The sequence below is a fragment of the Canis aureus genome, chromosome 34, assembly GCF_053574225.1.
Source record: "Canis aureus isolate CA01 chromosome 34, VMU_Caureus_v.1.0, whole genome shotgun sequence".
NCBI lineage: Eukaryota > Metazoa > Chordata > Mammalia > Carnivora > Canidae > Canis > Canis aureus.
The window spans coordinates 17,391,372-17,413,500 of NC_135644.1; the positions used below are offsets into that span (position 1 = coordinate 17,391,372).

General features: G+C 38.4%; 1 protein-coding gene across 2 annotated transcripts in view; it reads right to left on the reverse strand.

Moving 5' to 3' along the window:
* The window catches only part of CERS6 (ceramide synthase 6), a 301,903-nt gene that overhangs the window by 126,070 nt on the left and 153,704 nt on the right, over positions 1-22,129 (reverse strand). For both annotated transcript variants that reach the window (XM_077883581.1, XM_077883582.1), the window contains exon 4: positions 6,810-6,867. In XM_077883581.1, the coding sequence (XP_077739707.1) occupies positions 6,810-6,867 (58 nt within the window). The remainder of the gene's footprint in view (positions 1-6,809; positions 6,868-22,129) is intronic.

Genomic DNA, 22,129 nt, shown 5'->3' on the forward strand with positions numbered 1-22,129 from the left:
GGCCTTGTAGAACCTGAGGAAGTATACCAAATGAATAATGAAACTATGAATAATGAAACATATAATGAAACAAATGAATAATGAACTATGCCTTCATTCTGAGCAGACTAAGACAGTCTATGAGAATGCGCAAAGTGCTCATTTGGCCAAGATACTACTTTTCAATGACGGCTTTTCACCCCCTAGTCAGTCATGAAGTATGTGGCAACTTGCATATTTAAAAAATGTAATAAAATAAATTGCAACAAGTTGTCAGAGTACATCAGAGAATGCAATACTATGGGAAGGCTGGGAGAGGCTGCTTATTAAGATACTGCCTCTCCTCTCAGAGCTGGCACTCTGCAAACTCCAATTCAGCTAGCTCTTGGTTGCTGGTCCTTTGTAGAGCTGAGCCTCTAAGAAGCTCTAGAGGGAGGCTGGAAGCCTGCAAGAGGAAGATGGTATGTGCTCCTGTCTCTTAGGCTTCCTGTTCTGGCCATCACTTCTCCCCTGCCCTTTCAACACCCCCCCACAGCCCCCAAGCGATGCATCTTCACCCCAGCACTGGCAGTTCATTCCAATGGCAACAGCAGCTTGCAGTTTGCAGTCTGTCCTCATTCCCAGAACCAGCCTCACTGTGGTCTCTCAGACACTCTAGCTGGTGGAACTTCTTCCCCCTTTGATGTCCTGCTCCACGGCTCCTCCTTCAAGCTTCTAGGTTCTGATAACTCACGTGTTTCCATGAAGCCCCTGGTCCTCTGAGAGGTACCTTCTTCCTGCCATAACTATCTCCATGATACCTGGAGTGCACTGCATATCCAAGTACTTAGAGTGCCAGTCCTTGAAACGGTTGTTAATGTTTCAACAGAATGTAAATTGACTGCATCACTAAGCATAGTGTTTAGTTCAGCAGACTTTTTCTTCATAGATAGACTTTCTCAAAAAAGAGGCAGTGAGCTGATTTACATTCAGGTCAAGTACCTTATCTCATTGCAGACTAGTAGGAAATAGTCAGCAGATCAATTACTTGGAGTAACACGCTCTTAGTGGCTCCCCCACTTAATGATCCTTTAAATTACAGTCACTCCTAAAAATAACTTCTGCACTTGGTGTCTCATAATGGGACCCTGACTGACATAGAAGTTAGGTATAGGTTATATTTGAGCAACTTGTATTCTAATTATATACATGCATGTGTAAAAAATGGATTGTTATAAAATGTACCATATGATCACAACGTTGAATATACACTAGCCTCACATATAGATCATAAGAAAAAAATATTTACCTAAATCCCAGCTGTACATCTATCTCCATTGCCTTCCTATGACACTATATTTAAAAAAAAATAGAGAAACTCAAGGAAAAATATTCAAAGAACTCCACCCAGTACAAATTTCCATCTACAAAGGAGAAAAAAAGGTAACAGTAAATGAGAGGTAGCTTACTCTATTTTGTAAGGTTTGAATGTGGTTTCTTTCAAGACTCAGGAAAATGTGTTAATTTGTGTAAGTACATTGTGTGGTAAGATTTCAGAGTGCCTGAACTAATTCTGGGTTTTCTTTTAAAAAGTACTTGCCCCTGCCAATCAAATTTTGGGCAGAATTGCTTGCGTCTGGCAATTACAGGAACAGACTATTGAGATAGGTTTATCTTTCAACTATTTAAATATTTCTTACTAAACTAGCAATAACTTTACCTAATAGTTCACTAACCTGTCTGAAAGGTCAATGCCTTCTAGAGTTGGCTTCATGATCAAAGTCAATGCTATCTATAAAGGGGGTTCTAAACTGAGAAAGCAGAAAATATATACACATACCTGCACATTATCACCTCCCTGTAAAATATGAGGTGCATTCTTTTATCTGTCATCATGAAACTACAGAAAACATTTTGTTGATTTCATAGCAACATATAGATGAACACACATACTTTACAGGGCGTCTAGAAATTTTGAAAACACAGGGCCAATTATTTCATTATTTCTTTTTAAGATTTTATTTATTTATTCATGAGAGACAGACAGACAGACAGACAGACACACAGGCAGAGGGAGAAGCAGGCTCCATGCAGGGAGCCTGACATGGGACTCGATCCAGGGTCCCCAGGATCAGGCCCTGGGCTGAAGGCGGTGCCAAAGCACTAAGCCACCAGGGCTGCCCTATTTCATTATTTCTTATAGAGCTATTCCTAAGTGACCTACAGTTTATCACCCAAACTGGGTAGATTGTTTTTTTTCTTTTTAAAGATCTTATTTATTTATTTATTTATTTATTTGAGAGACGGAGAGAGAGACAGAGAGAGACAGAGAGAGCAAGTGAGCAGGAGCGTGAATGGAGGGAGGGGCAGAAGGAGAAGGAGACTCCTCACTGAGCAGGGAACCTGCCAAAGGGCTCCATCCCAGGACCCCGAGATCATGACCTGAGCCAACGGCAGCCACTTAACCAACTGAGCCACCCAGGTGCCCCCAAACTGGGTCATTTTGAGTACAAGGGGGGAGGTAACTGCCTAGGACCCTAAGATATAGATTGTCCGGTCACCCTGCTCATGCAACTATAACATAATGGAGATTAAGTCAACACATGTTAAGTAAAATGAAAAAAAAAAGTATGATAAATAGTACTCTATGCTTCTCAGTATCCTCATGTAAAAACATAATTTCTATGTCACACAGGATCTTATTCTATGATGTGTCCTTTGACATTACTCAGTATAGCTAGAATATTTGTAAAAATAAAGCACATGTGGCAATCGTGAGGACTGTGCTTCTTAGATCTTGGACTATTAGGAGGGTAAGTGGCCCAGGGCCCAGCTCCTGTGCTCTAAAATCCACAGCTGCATTTGCATGAAGGCCATATTGCCCATAGACTGCTTGCAGCCAATGACTGAGCACAACAGGAATACTAAAATATGGTCATTTCTCTCAGGTCATGATTCCGGGGTTCTGGGATCGAGCTCCGCAGCAGGCTCCCCGCTCAGCAGAAGTCTGCTTCTCCCTCTCCCTCTGCCCCTCCTCTTGCTCATGCTCGTTCTCTCTCTCAAATAAAATCTTTTTAAAAAATAGATAAAATAAGGCCATTTCAGGGAAACTTAGGTCTCCTCTGATGGCAACTATGGCTCTGGGACTCTGCAACTGAACTTTCCCTAGAAAGGCACTGCAGTCTTGGAGATTCACCTAACCTTTCCTCCTTCTCTCTTTCCCACACTGGGGGTCAGTCTTACACTGTGATCTGAAGGCTCTTCCAGTCTCTCCAACACCCTCCCCATTTTTGGTCACAGGCATTTCCCTGAATCAATTTCTTGCACATTTAATCTCTTCTTGGCATCTCCTCATAGGACCCAAAATAAGCACAAATGTCTACTGGCATAAATCTAGTTTATATGTATTCTAAATACAAAGAATATTTTAAAACTGAGGGCATTTGAATCAGTCACGTTTACACACTGTAACTCTACTATAATGTGGTGAACCCAGAAAAATATGTATCTTCTCCCCATATGATTAAGCCAATTCAAATTGGAAAAGTTACAAGCATTCAATAAAGCTTCAGTACTCAGCCTGAATTTATTTCAACATGGCAGAGAAAACCAAAGCTATTCTTGCACTAGAGAATTGATACCTCCCTGGCCTCATCTATAAAAAGAGGTGTTCAAAAAAAAATAAAAAATAAAAAAAATAAAAAGAGGTGTTCATATGTATCATATGACAATTTGATACATATGATACATACATATGACACATATGTATGATACATATGACAATTTCTACATCTAACACTCTACGGTTTTCACAAAAATTATTTATTAATTAATTTGTTTTTATTTTTTAAGATTATTATCGTAGGTACATGGTGCTTTGCATTTGATAAATGCCTCTAACTGAATCTTTAACAGAATTTCAGGGTAGAAAGGGTTCTAAAGTAACTTAATCTCCCCTAGGAGATGCATCAGGTTCATTTGACATAAAGGCAGAAAAAAATTGGGCAGTGCAAGCTTGCTCAGGTATTTTTCTAATAGCCCATGTAGGAATAAACATTTTAAATGCTGGGAGTAAGAAGCAGCTGTGGCCTCTCACACCTCTTAAAATTGGTTCACTGCCCTGCTATTTTATTTAAAACACTTAGAGTGTTGTAAAAATTTGAATTATCTTATTTTGATTATTTCTGAGGCGGACAATACATATTTCTTCCTCTTGGGTGAGATGGGCAAACACACTGTCCATCCCAAGAAAGTTAATAGAAAATATATTTTAAATATCCATTAAAGAAAGTACTTAAGGTTCTATAAATGGTAACAATGACTACATGAGGTCAAGTCAGCTAACTTCACCAAAGAAGGAAGTCATTTGGAAATCATGCTGAAGTTAGGGCATGCTGGTCGAGCAGAGAAAGTACTGGATTAAGAGACAGCTAAGCATGTTTCATTTCAGATTCAGCTTTTAATAAACGAACTGTGTGACCTCTGTAATGCTACCTATCCTCTCAGGATTTCTGCTCCCCAGCTGTGCAATAAAAGAGGGTTGGACAAGATGGTTTATGAAGTCTCCACAGCTGGTTCAGTCCCTTTCGTGCGTTTTTGTCCCACACATGATAACTAACATCAAATTACACACTCAACCAAAACTGAAAGCTTCTTAGTAGTAGAGGAAGAAACCCCAAATGCAAATAATTGCCAAGAAGAACATCTAGTTTTCTTCCCACTTTTTAAGCATTTGTTGTAACTAGATGCATTCTGAAAGGGAACCAGGACAGGGGCACCTGGGTGGCTTAGTCAGTTAAGCATCCGACTTTTGGTTTCAGTCAGGTCATGATCTCAGGGTTGTGAGATCGAGCCCCATGTCAGGCTCCCAGCTCAGCTCAGAGTCTGCTTGAGATTCTCTTTCTGCCCCTTCCCCTGCTTTCGCTCTCTGAAAGAAAGAAAGAAAGAAAGAAAGAAAGAAAGAAAGAAAGAAAGAAAGAAAGAAAGAAGAGAGAGAGAGAGAGAGAGGGAGGGAGGGAGGGAGGAAGGAAGGGAGGAAGGGAACCAGGATAATTTAAGGAAAAAGCAATTTCCAAGCAAACATTCCACCAACAGGCCCTCTTACTGCCTTCTACAGAGCCACCCAGGCCTAGAGGATAAAAGCTGATCTTGTTCCCTTTGGTCCATTTAGGGACAGAGAGAAGCAGAGCTAAGTGTCAAAATGCTTCCTGTTCTGATGAGAGATGGCCAGGCTTGCTGTAGAAGGGCTAGAGACCATACCCTGTAGATGTAGGGAAGAGGGCAAAAAAATGCTTCTGGCTCTCACCATCTCTCCTTGCTTACCGTAAAAGCCCTTCACCCACAGAACCCAACAATGAATTCCAAACTGTGACCTCTGTTAGCGACTCGCCATTCCCATGAAACACAACTTTCCCTCCACGGCTGACATTCCAACAAAAGCTATTTCCTTTTTCAGGGCAGTGACGTTGTAAGCACAGGAGCCCTAAGTCATTCTTTCCATTTTCTCTCTATGTAAGTATATTTGAAAACTAGAACAGTTGGGTTCCAAAATAGGCAGATTCCACCACATTTATGTACCCCAGTTGAGAATTTGGTCATACTCCGCCTACAGAATGAAGTTCATCCTTTTAAATCTAGTCAAGTGGTCTCTGGGCCATGTAGCCTTATTAAGTGAAAAATCAGTGTAGTTATTAAAGGAAAAAACAACAAGAAAAAAGAATAATCCTTCTAGGAAAATATGACATTGGGTACAACTATTTATGATAGAATTTGCCACAGGCAAACAATATCTTATAACTCCGACCTTAAAACTAAAAATGCATTTGCAAATTTTCACATCAATATTTACATGAAAATTTACTGGTAAGACATGACACTGGGCACAATGCCCTATTTTGAGAAAAATTTTCTACTAAAGATAACATTGATTTCACTTTAAAGCTTAATACTATAAATTTTTTAAAAAATAATTTCCAACTTTCTGCCAAATCAGTATGACTAAGAAGCTAAGTTTCCTGAGACTTGAATTTAAGCAGTATAACTTTTAATAATAGCATTCAGCATTGGAATAACCAGGAAAAATGCTAAGGCAGCCGAGAAGAATTACTTTCATAGCTAAAAGTGCCTCAGTTTATGCAAGAATAGCAAAGTAGGGGATCCCTGGGTGGCTCAGTGGTTTGGCACCTCCCTTCGGCCCAGGGCATAATCCTAGAGACCCAGGGTCGAGTCTCACATCAGGCTCCTGGCATGGAGCCTGCTTCTCCCTCTGCCTGTGTCTCTGCCTCTCTTTCTTTCTCTCTGTTTTTCATGAATAAATAAATAAAATCTTAAAAAAAAAAAAAAAAAAAAAGGAATAGCAAAGTAGTAGCAGAGGAAACACAATCTATGAAAGGAACTCCATTTTCCACCAGCAGCTGGTGTTGCCTTGTTAATACCTACGCAAGACACTAAAACAATAATTTCTGTTGGTGAGAATTACAGTGATAACACACATTACAACAACTGATTCTTTTAATTGTGGAAACTCTTAACTTCTTTCAAAGCATAATATGGATTTTATAAGGCTTCTAATGCCCATATAAGTAATAAGTAACCAACTACAGTGGTCAGAGGACTTGCAACATCTTTCACTGGCAAAATAAATTATTTTCAAAGATATTTTTGGTATATACCTAAAAAATATTTACTACCAAAGATAAATTACAAATATTTTCTGAGCAAAAGAAAAATGCACAAATGTTCTTAGGAGGCCTGTTATGATTGTTTAAAATACTACTACTGTCACACATAAAAAATGAGACATAGGTTTACAGTTATATACGAATTATATAAAGTAACTTGACAGATCCTACCTTTTTTAGGAACCGGACTCCATAGGTAAATACATAAAGGGAAAATGAAAATCTCCACCTGTAGAAGTTTAAAAAAACATTCTATGACAATCAGTTTATATCTTTCACAGCATAGTATTCTGAAACATGTGAGTGAAAAAAGTCTATTGAATTTGCCCCCCCCCCCCCACCACTCCAACCAGGGGTTAAGCTTAATAAGCAATTTCAGTGTTAGCTGAACACATTACACTCATGTGCATGATTTACTGCAAAATCTTAAATATTAATAATTCATAACAAATTTTCTTCCAGTTTCTGTATTTGCCCATTTGTTAATCTTCTCTTTCTCCAACATATAAATTTCCTCTTGTTAATTGCTCATGAAGGGATACAGTTCAACAATATAAAGATACATAAGATTGTTTTGAATTCTTTGTCTAATTCAGATATTAAGTAAACAACTTGACTTATCTGAAGTTCATATTCAGTTTAAAAATAAAAGTCTTGGTATGTTTAAATCAGGTTAAGATTTTTTTCTTCATCTTTCAACAAATACTGATTGACATCTTTGTGGATACTGCTAAAGGAACCCATTTGGAATCTAAATCCTCCATCTGATGTACAGCTGTTAACAACAACCTTACATACCACCGCAAACTATACGTCTAGCTGTTAGTTAGTCTTTCAGGTTTTTAATGAGGAAAAACATTTTTGGTTCTCTTCAATTTTAAATGATTCAACATTTAAGTCTTAAAATATAAGACTTTATGTAGACAGTGATCACGTGATGTTCGGGGGTGGGGCAAAAAGCTGAAGCCCTACTTTTTACCCTATACGAAGATAAACTGTACTTAGATGTAAGACCTAAATTTGAAAGGTGAGGGATCCCTGGGTGGCGCAGCGGTTTGGCACCTGCCTTTGGCCCAGGGCGTGATCCTGGAGACCCGGGATCGAATCCCACATCGGACTCCCGGTGCATGGAGCCTGCTTCTCCCTCTGCCTGTGTCTCTGCCTCTCTCTCTCTGTGACTATCATAAATAAATAAAAATTTAAAAAAATTTAAATTTGAAAGGTGAAACTGTAAAACTAACAGAGGAAACTGTTGGAAGGTATCTTTGCAATTTGGAGATAGCCAAAAACTTCTAAATAGGGCCTTCAAAACTGCTCCTTAGAAGAAAATGAATGCATTTGATATCAAAATTAAAATGGACTTCATAGATAATAGATGAGGAGATGTTTTTTACAATATCAAAAATTATTGGGACAATGGAAAACACTGAATATGAATCTCAAATTAGACTTTAGTGTTATATAAATGTTAAATTTATTGAGTGGAGGGATTGTATTACAGCCCATGTAGGAGAATGTCTTTGTTTTTAGGGGATTTAGAGCGAAATATTCAATGGTAAAGTACCTGAAATTTTAAAAACATACACATAAGACTTTGTATAAATATAAGGACTTTATATAAATTATATATTATATGTATATATGGTTACTACAAAAAAAACTCTTACCCTAGTACCCAATTCCCAATTTTATTTCTCATATCTTCTGAGTGTGAATAGCTATGCCTTTAAAAGCTGTCTACATTTCACCAAATAGCATTTCTGAGGCTATGTTGTTAGTAGCACTTTACAAGTTATAAACAATCACTAAGGAGAAAGGGACTAGTCAATTTCAATCTGTCAGGAGGCAAACTGCTTTATGTGTTTGCAAGCCAAGTAAAATTTTCAAATAAGGTTAAAAAAAAAAGAGGGGGAAGAGAGGTGATTTTAGGAAATGATTCAAATTGTAGACAAAATATTTTAGAAAAGATGACAGCTTCTGCAGGTAAGAGGAAAAGAATATTGGTAGGGGGCCCCTGAGAGCTGAGTAAGGCTCAACAGCAGACACAAGTGTCCCTCAGTTTCATTTCTGGGCTGACTGACCTTTCAAACATCCTGGAATTCAAACCAGAACTAACATTTAGAGAAGAGCTTTGAACTTTATGGTTGAAAATCTTCGACTCATAATTCATAAAACCTGAAGTCAGGAAGAAACGATAAAAATGGACAGAAGCAATATAATAATTCAACAGAAACTTCCAAATGATATAGAAAGGCCCTCTTCTAAGTAAAAGTTCACTTACAACAGTAAGTCATGGACTTAATTTTAACCACTTCTCCATTATTGATTTTTTGGTGGTTGTGGATGAGAGTATAAATTCTAGATCAGAAGTAAAAACCAGGAGCAAAATTAAGGCTGTGTGTGTAACTTGTGCAGTCACCATAGGGTCCCATGATTAGTTTTAATGTTTTGCTGTCACTATCTTGAAATTCTTAATAATTGTTGAACAAGGGGCCCTACATTTTATTTTGTGCTGGGCACTACAAACTATGTAGCTAGTTCTGGTTGGGACATGCAGAACCTCCTAACTTTGAGCATATCCATTATTCCTTGACTCCAGTTTCATCTCTATAATGAGAGAGTGGGTTTATATTACACTCCTTTGATATTATGGCCCAAAGATTTGGTGGCACAAGTAATCTCCACTTTTCTCCAGTTTCTTCCATTCCCCAAAGTATTAAACCAACTTGCTTCATGCATATACAGGTCACTTTTCTGGCCTCTGAAGGCAACTGAATTTGCAACTCTTCGATTAAATGATTTATAACAGCTGTTTCAGCTGTAAAACTCTCCTGTTAGTAAGCAGTGATCAGGCAATTTTTATGTATAATAAAAACTTTATGGAAGTCATTGGAATTCCTATAATCACTTAATATACCTACATTTTATTTCCTCACTAAATTGACCCAGTTTTCATAAGGCCTAGGTTTTAATACAGGACACGGATGCCTCCATCATTTGAATAACAATTTGTGATGAATATTTACGAGACAGAATTTATTTGCACAAAATATCTGTAGGAAGCAAAATTTTCAAGTATACTGCTACATGCATAACTTTTTTTTTATTTGTGTAGTTTTATAGAAGTTACAGTTTTAAATGGTGTCTAGCAAATTTCCTGATGTATATAGTTTCCCCCAACCTTCCACTAAAATATCTATAAAACAAGAGGTAAATAAAGGTATATGCAATCACAAAAAGAAATAATCACCTTCAAGTTATTGCAAGAATCACAGAGCAGAAAACAAAGAATAAAATTAGATTTTAGAAACGCAATTCAAGGCAGAGAGAAACAAACTACAAGTCCTGAAGGAAGTAGGAAAATCTTAGCATATCTCCCTTTCTCCGCTTCTACCATCTTGGATACAAATGCAACAATCAGTATCAGTCAGACACCTGCTCTTGGTCACGAATGGGGCTTTTTGAGGCAGAGGAGAGGCCCCTGACCTTAGCAGTTAGTTAAAAGGTGAGGAGGAAGATAGGGAAATATGTAACACCCTGGAGTTTCAGTTGCAGAAAAGCAAATTTAGAGACAAGATGATCTATGGTGGTATGTATTCTGGAGGTTGGAGTTCTTAAGTAATCCATATAGAGAGTATGGAGAACAAGGCATTAGCAATTGCTGGTTTATATGGCCCCAGTGAAAAGGGGCCAGGGCCTGTAAACATCAACTACTATAAGGTCTGAGTTCTAAAAGAGGACTTTTACTAGCAAACAAGAGGATGGGGAGGGGAGGGCGCAGGGCATTCCATGTACCCTCTCTGTGACCAGGCCTGGATGGATATTGCCAAATTCAGGAATGAAAGTAAGAGCTAAATTTCAACACAGGTCTACCAAGAAGTGGTATATAAATATGGAAAGAAAAGAGCATGCTAAAAATTAAAAGGAAGACCTGTCTCCTCAAAACAACTCCCTAGAGGAACCAGATGTTAATTTTTAGAAAAGTATTTGGCATTGTTAATACGATACAAGAAGACATGTCCCTTAAAGACAAAAGTAAGAAAGCCATAAATCAATAAAGGACTACTGGGTATGATAAAAAGAGATTCTAAGAGAAATAAAGAAGCACTACAAAGATGTTAAAAATGGAGTGATAGAATATTACCCACATGGGGGGAGAGAGAAAAATGTAGATGTGTACTATGTAAAATTAAATCATTGATGTACAAGACAAACACCCTCTTATGGCCAGAGAAAAGAACCAATAGATGAAAGACTAGATCTGAAGGACCAGGAAAATCAAGGCTAATTATAGTTGTTTCCAAGAAAACACAAGTGCAGAACTGAAATAGAATAATTAAAGACCGTAAAAAAACAAAATCTGAACTGAAAAAAAGAGAACTCAATTATATTCCAAATAATATCAATTCAAAGCCAAATTCTGACAAAAGCTATGAATCCCAGGGTTAAAAAAAATTCTTCGGGTGCCTGGTGTCTCCAGTCAGTTACGTGTCTGCCTTCAGCTCAGGGTCATGATCTCAGGGTCCTCAGATTGAGCCCCATGTCAAGCTCCCTGCTCAGAGAGGAGTCTGCTTCTCCTTTTCCCTTTGCCTCTCTCTCCCCCTGCTGTGCTCTCTCTCTCTCTCTTTCTCGAATAAATAAATAAAATCTTTTAAAAAAATTCTTTAGTACCAGGCATAAAAGCAAAAATAAGTCACCATCAAAGAAACAAGTGTCCATTTGGTCATAAATTTCTCCTCTGTATTCCTAACCTACACAAGAAAGGCAAGAGTCAATCAGAGGGGGCCACTGCCAGCCAAACTGCCTTTCATTTGTGAAGGAGTAGGAAAAGCAGTCTCACATATTCAAAGGCTTTGAAAATATATTACTTATTAACCTTTACTAAAAAATTACTTATCTCGTTTCGAACCCGTCAAGATACACATAAAAATTAAGAATTCAAAAAGCCTAATTTTGGAATAAAAGGATTAGGGTTAGTAACATAAATAATTGCCCTAAATTTCATTGCCAGATTAAGTGCTATTGCCCTTTGGGGACAATGTAATTAATATAAAATATTGAACAATAACCAGGGGATAAATCCTTAGATCATACTAATGAAAGCAGGGGATGGAAGCATGAAAGGAAGCATGAAACTTATTCTTACAGAGAAATTTTAAAAGACACTGTTGTTACAGTAATATTAGAAATATAGTTGAACCTTGCCTTAAAAACTTAAAGCCTGGTTGAAGGTGGTTGAAGGTGGTTACCTCTGTGCCTTTTAGGAATGTAGCACTAAACAGGCAGAAAAGGAATTTTGTTAAGTTCCCAAGGCCACAGCCCCAGAACCACCACTCCATTTTAGAGTCTGGAAAGGAGAAAGTAAGTGTCAGCCTGACTGGCAGAACCAAGAAGCTGGATCCTAAGGTGTCAGCAGAGGAGCTCAGAAGCAGCACAGAGCACCAGAAAGACTCCAGGTGAGGAAATGACTGCAAGGCTGCAACCTCTACTGGACACAGAGGCCAAGGGATTAGCTTACCCAAGGCTGAGTCGCTATACTGTTGCTAAGTGGCAAAACCAAGACACCAACCTAGCTCAGCACTGACTCTGAAGCCCCCTTTCAAATCCCACAGAATTCGAGTCCATTTCTTTTGCCTAGAGAAGTCAATATGTTCCATTACATTTGCTTAGACATGGAAACCTTTTATATCCATCAAACCTGAAATTTAGAATGGAAAGCTAGCAAAAACTACCACCCACTGAATCTGGTTTATTGTCCTTATACAACAAGGCTGCTGAAAGGGCTCTCTGTTGAAATCAAGACTAATAAAATGTGCCATAAAAGTACGGAATCAGAGTGTTGACATCTTGTGTCTTGCTGCCAGGTGTCACAAATGGCACCAGGATCCTTATCTCTAAGAGGATGAAGCAGGGAAAACATCCAGAGCAGCCCCCAGAGCTCAACTCAGCATACTGTCCTAGATGGAGCAAGGCAGGCATATGGGGCCATTTTGCTTGCAACAATTATGGAGTACTTCCTCTATTTCACGAGCTGTTCTAAACACTTTACAAACAGGAAGTCATTTAGTGAAACTATTCCAAACAACAAAGTAGGTACTATTATCATCATGCCCCCTTCTCCCTTTTTTTTAGATGAGGAAACAAGTACAGAGTGGTTTGCTAAATTGCTGAAGGTCACATAGCTCAGTAAGGGAGAGACTTAACCATTAACCATTAGGCTATGTGCTACCTCTTCCTGAACTGTATACTCCTAAAAACTGAAGACAATGTGTTCAGCTAAAATACTGATTTTAACCAAGGAGACGTTAAGGGACACCACATAATGAGAATAGTCTCTGTCCTGATGAATAGAAATCGGCTGCTTGAAAGTTCGGAGACAGGGAAGGACTGTACTGGTGCTTTTATTCAATACGAGGGCAGCTAAAATAATACAGAGCTTGCCATGTAGGGTCAACGATAATGACCAGGGGGCCAGTCTCCATCTTAGCCATCCTTTCTACCGGCTAAAATACTATTCCTCCCTTAAGGATTTATGTCAAATGCTAGCCAGTCTATGAATCCACCTTTTCTGAAAGTTGCAACACTGAAAGCACTGTGAGTCTCTCTCTCTGATGGTGTGCTCTTTACCCATCTACCTCATCTTTGATTACAGCCACAAACCTCTGACTTGCTCGGGAGTTCCAAGTAGGTAAAACCGAGTCTTAAGTATCTTTGTACTTCTGACAGCAAACATAGTGTCTTGCAAGGAACAGCTCCTAAACTGACGTCAGAATTTTTATTAAAGGTATAGGTACTCCCTTTATTTTACTTTCAAGTTTATTTTAACCAAAATAGCCCATAATCTAATAATGTTATCAACTACTTCTAGGAACTGTGCAAAAATATAAAAAGGAAAGGGGGGGATGACATGCCAAATATTGCTAATGCAATTTTTTAGATGACCAACATAATAGGAATTTGAGATCAAAGACAGCCAGCTCCAGAACAGTGTACATAATGAAAAATATTGTTATTGAGTGCAATACTCGGATACAGAGCAAAAAAAAAAAAAAAAATCAGCATATAGTTCCTTTAATTATTAAATGGAATTCATTACTTTTGAGACATTTCTCATTTTAGCTGTTCCATCATCTCAACAAACAAGGATTAACTCATGTCTTATCAAATACATGAAGAGAAGTGAGGTTGGGCTTGTATCTTTTCTTCCATAAAATTTAAGATTTAATATAAACCATGCCATTATATCTTGCAAATTATTACAGATAAAGTAAAATTATGAGAAGTGAGAATAGATTTTGAAATAAATAGACTTTATTATGTTGATAATTTAAAATACACAAACCTACCCTTTTACCTCTAAGCACAAAGTAGATTAAATTTTTGTTTCTCTACTAAAAACTCATAGCTGATGACTTTCCTAAGGTACTAACAAAGCTACGGCATAAACATATTCATATTTTATCATTTCCCCAGTCAAGTACAACTGGATTTCTAAAACATTTCAAAGGGGTTTTTGTATTATATCTGACATACTCACTTCCACAAAGTTTTGAAGTGAATTATGGTTTCAAGCTTAATAGCAGAAAGTCTTCCTTACAAAGTAAACAGTATTTCTACTTACAAGATGATCTTTGAGGATCATCAATTTATTTTTAGAAAACAATATCCAGCATCTCTTGAGCACTTACTTTATGCCTGGTTACCATCATTCAGAGTTTTGTATGCATTACCTCATTTATATTTTATGAGAACCATATGGGGCAGATGCTACTGTCGCTTCCATCTTGCAGATAAGGAGAGGCGACTTAGGTAATTTGCCTAAAAACACAGTTGAGCAAGTGGTGAATTTGGTATTTGCATCCTGGCAGGCTGATTCCAGGGACCATGTTTCTCACTACTAAATACTGCCTCTTTAATACAAAAATAAAACTTATTTTTTATGGCAACTTCTCTCCACAGCTTGCTCTCTTTCACCATATTAACACAAAATCAGTGGAATTACTCTGACACCTGCCCACCTCCATTTCAGCTCCTTTTCTATGCTAAGGCAAGAGGGCACATGAGACTTCCCCGGTTGTCTCTGCCTTTCTCTGCATAATGTAAAGCACATACTCAAAGTGCTATGACTTAGAATCCTAGTTGGGGTTAGTGTTGTGAACGTAATGCTGCTTACCTTAGTGGGAAAACAGCTCACCCAAGGCAAGTTTGGTCTTACGGGTCTTACAGAATATCAGTGTATTTCTGTGCACACTAATCAGAGGTAACCATCCCCCATTTTTGTATTTCCTCGAAACTGGGGTTCTTCTTAACTAGGTAGGGGCCCCTAGGAGTCCATCCCCACCCTTGTTCTATAGATGAGAACACTGGGTCCAGAGAATGGTGCCACTCCCCTATACTCTCAGGTAACTTGGTGAAAGAAGACAGGTCTCCTTCATCTATATTTTGTGGCCTTAACGTTAAGACTGGACATGGATGGCCGCACTCTAAGTTTCAGAAAATACTCAACAGACACCAGGTATTACTGCCTATTCTCTGAGGAAGCAGAGTAATGTTCATTAGTGTATAAATATGGAATTTCACGAATTAAACCAACACCTAAATTTTTTACAGACCCACAAATTTCAGAATTCTATTTGTCTGTTTAGGTGACTGGTTGATTGGCTGGATTTAGGGGTTTGTAGAACAAAATAAGGCCCTTGATTAATTGGCATTGATAGGACTGACAAAACCATCAGACATCACTGAATCATGTTAATGATGCAGACACATATTTCTTTCTGGCTCCACAGGCTTTTAGCCAAAGTGCCTCCCTCCAAGAATTAGTTTTTTTACCTACAGGGAGCAGTATCTGGTGAGTGAGGGATAGACCTCAGACTTCGTTAATGACAGGTTTCATCTTAATATATTTTTTTAAGGCTGTAACATATTTTGGTCAGTATTTTCCTTTCAAGCTGTTACTGGGATACTAACTTTATTACCTGCATGTAATAGAGATGTTCATCAACTAGGGGGATTAGAAAACATCCTCTGTATCTCAAAGACTAAAAAAAAGTTGGGATGAAAACTGCCATTTTTTGGAAACTCTGGGATACAATCTAAATTCCCAGAATAGCTTTCAAACTTTCATTAGTACAGGAGTCCAAAAAGAAAACAACAACAAAAAAAAAACCCTTGTTAGGAGAAAAAGATGCTACTCATCCCATGGACTGACTGCACAGACTTGAGTTCTAGCCTCAAAGCAAACATTTCCTGAAATTATTGCTACTTCTATCAATAATTTACTCTGTGACTCCAAATGGTTTTCCTCATTTGCTGAAGGCTCAGCTGTTTCTGTTTGAGAAGCAACAGACTTATCAATGCAAAGTCACTGAGGTTGGAAGTAAGTCAAACCTATTCACTTTTCATTCTCAGGTCAAATGAGAACGTAATTTGAGCAGAAGAGTCTTCGCTAAATCACTGATTTAAAAAATAAATTAAGCCCAATGTAAAGTTTAGTAATTTGTAAATAATGCTATATATTTCAAGAATGTGTATATATATATTTATATACATTCATATACATATGCACACATACACATATATGCGCATCATAAAAATAAAGAAGGAAAAAACTCACCAAATTCAGGATAGAGATTATCTCTGGAAAGTGAAGGAGAACAGAAAAGGAGTATACAGGGAGCTTCAGCTGCTTCCGTAATATTTTAATCCTCTAAAACAGGATTAGAGAAGCTGAGTGGGTCCTTGCTATATTAGTTATTAGTTATATTATTAGTTATATTATATTTTAAAATATTTCATTATAAAAAAGATAGTGTGAATAAGAATTAGGCTCACTGAAAACATGAAATGACTCTATCTTTTCCTTCTCCCAAACCTGGAAACCATGAATGACTTGTTCTTTTTTTTTTTTTTTTTTTAATGACTTGTTCTTTATGTCATCACCCCAAGCATCCTTTTCTCAGCATCATAATTAACTGTACTCTTTTCCTGTCATTACATTTGTAGTTTTAGGGCTAAACTGCCATTGGAAATATCATATGCATTTTACATTTAGTTCCAAATCTACTGCGTTCAATTTCTTAGATTTAACTACTTTGATTTGGATATTTTTTCTTATGCTTTATTTCAAGCTCTATTCACAGTTAAATTATATCGATTCTTTCTTCAGTTTTTTTTTTTTTTTTTTAACTGGGGTCCATCCTTTTCCTTGTCAAGCACCTAGCAAGGGAGAATTCGGCATTGCTGGCATCTGTCCCTTCTCAACATCAGTGCCGATCTCCTACAATCTGCACAAAACACATCTGCCAAAAATCAGTGTCTACATATTACACTTCTGTTAGGTCATTCTGCCTATAAAATATCTCTCATTGCCCCTAGAATTCCCTCGAATATAGACTCAACTTATAATTGTGAGCTTAACATCCATTGGCACTCAAATTTGAACGGCCACGATTTGCAGAAATCAGGAAAAGATAAATAAGCATTTTCCAACTAATGCTTGTCTAGGACTAGGATTAAAAAAGGAATAAAACCAAGACTGCTCCGCTGTTGCCAAAAATAAACTCAGTCAATATGACTTTGGAGCATGCACTTGCAAACGTCACACTTCTTCAGTGTGTGGTTGAGGCAAAACAGCCAAATATTTATTATCATCTAGAGTAAAACTAATGTGATTTGTTCCCTGAACATCAAGTGCTTTCATAGTCTCTGTGTGATTTTTTTTTTTTTTAATATGAAAGCAGACAGAAGACAAAGAGCCATTTGTTCAGCACTGATGCTGTGATTGCACGGGAAAGCAGAAAATAGGAACTAATGGTACTTAAGTTTTCGAAATGTACTTTTGAGTTTAAGAAAGGAATGAATCTGACCTTTTCTACCGACCTGTTTAGTGTTAGTTTTCTGCCACAGGCTCCAATACACATCTCATAACTGGATGCTGGACTGAGCAGCACATCTTTCTCATACATATCAGTGGAGCTCTTTGCTGATCCCTAAAGTCTTACCTATGACTCCAGTATAAGATGTCTTTGGTTTAGTCATCTGAAAATGGGGACTAAAATACTTACTTATCAGAGTTCTTAGAATTCAGTGGGAAGGCGGGGGGGGGGATTAAAAACAGAGAGACCGACAGGAATGGATCCTAGGTCCCTGACTGGGCTCATTCGTAATTTATTTGCCCTAAGAGGGCAATAACATGCAAACATTTAAAATATCTTACCTTCTGGATCTTTTTTTTTTTTAAATCTTTTCTTTTCTGCCCATGCCCGCCCCATCTCCCATCCCCCAACTCCTTCAGCCTGTTCACTGCCACATTCTCCTTCTGGACTTTTAAACAGTCTGTGAAGAATATGTAGTTGTACATATAGATACAGGTATTTAGGTATATTTGTACACATAAATTCACACATGTATATTATGTAAATATATGCATGTCTATGTATGTATCACATATGGATGAATAAAAGTTAAATCCATGAATGTCAAGGATCTTCCAATCAGAAACAAAGACAGATACGTAAACTTCTGACCTACTGTCTTCTACTTGGGAGAAAGATGTTCTTGCTCCTTCCTCTTTTTTAGAGAAAAAGACATAATCAGATTAACAATCTGTCATCACTGAGGTTTTTCCCAAAAGAGTCAGTCAACCCACACTCCTACATAGAAGAATAAGCCATTTCACAAAATTGAGCCCAGTTAACACATACAGCGACATTCTTGGCTAACTGGTTGGCACCATGTGAGTTGCGTGCTGATTGAAAGAGTAATGAGTGGGCCACACATCAGCTATATTCACACGGCAGCACCTCATGTTTTAAATAACTAGGACCCTCTTTTCACTGTGAGCATGGGGATGTGGTGAGAGTGAGCTGCCCACTTTCAAGCAGCAACATAATCTCTCGTACTGGCTAGCAGTACACAGCATCCCACACTAGCTGCACAGCTCTACGAGACAATGGGATAAGCCTGAGATTGCAGCTCAGGAGACATGGTAATCACACCCCAATCCCTACGGGGTGATCTTGGATAAGGTTAAGTCTCTCTTCTGGGGAAGCAGAGAGACCTTTAAGATCTCTTTGACTTCTTAAGCTTTGAGTCTAGGTCTACTATTGTGATCCTACAACCTTTGACAAATGGGCCTCTGTTTTGCCTGAACCACCGCTGCTCTGCTCTTTCACTCTCTATTCCCACTTTGCTGCCTCCCCTGCCTCCTGCACAGACTGCTTGTGCTCCTCTCTGACATCAGTGACACCCTGGCTTCCATCCCCAAACTCTTTTTAACTCCATACTCTCCCTGGAGCTGAACCCACCCACTCTCCATCTGCTGTGCAAGCATTGCATCGAACCAGCTTCATAACCCTGGACCCCCAAAAGGCAGAATGCTCAACCAACACAGGCACTATGGACTCAACCCTCAAAATCAAACATGGGTTCTCTTTCTTCCAGAAATCCAATCTGTTTCTGGCCTTCCATCTCTGTCAAGGACAGAGATGCTCCTCTCAGCTTCCTATCCTTAATGCCTCCTCCTCTTTCAACCACTGTGTCCCATCGGTCATCAAATCTCAAAGGTCTAACTATGCCCCCCACAAGTGCCTGCCCCAGTCCAGCGCATCTAGTTTTCTTTCTCTCATGGTGGATTAGACTTCACTAAACTCCACAGACAGACATTGAAGCCAAGGTGTCAACTGATTGATTTAATCACGAGAAAGAGAATAGTCACACCATCTAGAATATTTCTTTTGGCATGAATGATAGTTTCTCTTCCTACAGGCAAATCTATGCAGAAATCTAGAGTACAATCAGCAGACTGATTACAAAACACAGAAACAAAACAAGAAAAGTTGGTGATCTTAAAATGGCTTAAGGCACTGTCACCAAAAGCAAGTCTTTCCAGAAGCCAACACTCTTTTCCCCCAGTGCTTTAATATATCCAGCCAACCTGGATCTCAGAATGTCCTCTACAACTGGGAAATTATAAGCCTCTGGGCCCCTACCCTTTATTTCTTTTTATTTTTTTAAAGATTTTATTTATTAATTCATGAGAGTCATAGAGAGAGAGAGAGAGAGAGAGAGGCAGAGACACAGGCAGAGGGAGAACAGGCTCCATGCAGGGAGCCTGATGTGGGACTCAATCCTGGGTCTCCAGGATAAGGCCCTGGGCTGAAGGCAGGTGCTTAAACCACTGAGCCACCCAGGGATACCGCCCCTACTCTTTCTTTAGCTGAGTGACGCTAATCAAATGTTGCCCTAGCCAAGCCTGGAATCACCTCTTTAGGGTGACCTAACTAAATCTCATTCCTGATCCATCGTGTGAGAACTCTATCTTCTTGTTTATTTTCATCTTAACCCTATTTTTGGAAATAATGAATACACAGTTGTCTCCATGTATTGCCTATAAATATTACATTTCCTGGGTAGCAGGGCTGCCTTTCATCTCATGAATAGCCCATTCACATTTATGCCTCAGTACCTTGTCTCCTACCTTTCTCCTCTCCTGGGACTGCTTTTCCTCTTTATCCAACTCAACTTTTACTGTGATCTTTCTGAAGTTTTCTCTGGTCTCCACCTACTAAGGCAGAAGTGTTTGTCTCCATTATATACTGTTCTAATATTAAAAGAGTATATGTGTGTGTGTGTGTGTGTGTGTGTGTATATATATATATATTCTAGTTATCTTTTAAGTGACCAACAACCAGATGGATCTTCAGCTCTGAGGGAAAAATCTGTGTCTTAGATCTACCCAGGACCAACACCAGGGAGGTTGTGTTCACATAGCCCGGGTTGGAATTCTGTGTCCATAGTTTCACACAACCTGTGTGGTCTTGGATATGCCCTTTGCCTCTGTCACCTCATCAATAAAACAAGGACAATAATACCTACTTCAAAGGGTGGGGGTGGGGATGAAATGAGGTGATCCCATTTCAACACAGAACACCTGTCCAATAACTCTTAACTATCATTACTAGGTATATATAAGCAGGCATATGACAGGCACTCAATAAATGATTTCTCAGTGAAGTGCTATGATACCTGCAGGGGCCTGTGCCCATGCTAGGCAGACTACTAAACTATAATATGACTCTAGGAGACATTTCATACTACACTTGAAGAAAATATAGGTGTAGAGGAGGCTCTCATTCTACGACAGTGGTTGAGCAGTAGGTCATGTAAATGAGAGACTCTTTGTTGCTTCTTTATCAAATGTATGTGTCAGGATTTGGCTGACTTCTTACTTTTCCCTTGTTTGCAGTTTTAAAGTTATTTAATATTTAATGTTACAAAACCACTTGAGATTGCTACTACACTAAATCTGCACATTGTACAAGCAGCTCTGAAAATGTTAGAGGAGTAAAATTTAGTAGAGCTGGGAAGTGAAAAGTACAGCAGTGAATTTCCATGGCAATGTGGTGTTATAAATAAGATATGATATGGGGAGAAATCGACCACTGAAGACGTACAGATGAACAAAATGAGTTTATGTTTATTCATGGACTTCTAAACTCCACTGCACTCAGATATTTTATAGCCACAGAGAAAATATCTAAACTTCAAGGTCATCATCTGAGACCTTTAAACCTGAAGGCTCTAAACAAGGATCTGCAAGCTCAATCCTGTAGGGACCAGGCAGGTCAAGTAAATAAGGAGAAAGAAGGTCAGGCTTAGCTCTGGGTAGTAGGATGAATGGCTGCTGGTACTCTGGTTCTTGGCAATGTGACAGATGGGGCCAAGGGCTGTGGCAGTTTCAATATCCCATTGAAATAAGAGCCAGTCAAATGTCAAGAAAAAAATGCAAACTCAAGTATTGCCAGGTTTTTCCCATTTTTCAGAGAAATCTGGCAATCTGATATTTCAAATACTTTTTATGAAATCTGTTTTTTTTTTTATAAACACTGGCAATTAACTCATTTAAAAATAAAACACCATGCAAGCCAAACAAAATACATCTTGCAAGCTGGATTCCACTTGAGGTCACCAGTTCACATCTGATCTAAGTTTTTTTACTTTTATATGTGGCACAGATAGGTTGGATACGTTATTCCTAAGTATTATTCTCTAAACTATGTGAATACAGTATAATAGAATTCTCTGCTTCCCTGACACATGGAATTCTCATGGGTAAAATTTCATCCCCATTTTCTAGTGACCTAATGACCTATTGCTCAGTTCTTAGAAAATGTCCAGCTAGTAGAAATGCAGAGACATCAAATCTAAGAAATTCTACTCCAATTACGCTAACAAACAGATACCTTTTCATTAAGGAAAATACACTGAAGATTTACTGAACTTCAAGATCTATTACAAGATGCTGGGAATATAAATACAAATAAGTCATGGTCCCTCCTCAAGGCGCTGATGATCTACAAAGCTGTTTCCTGACTGGGCTACAGACGAAAATCTAAGGAAGCATTACCTATTCTGAGGAGTCATTCACATCCTTTGTCCACACTCCTGGTTTGTGACCAGGTAGTAACCTTCATCTCAAGATTACTGTA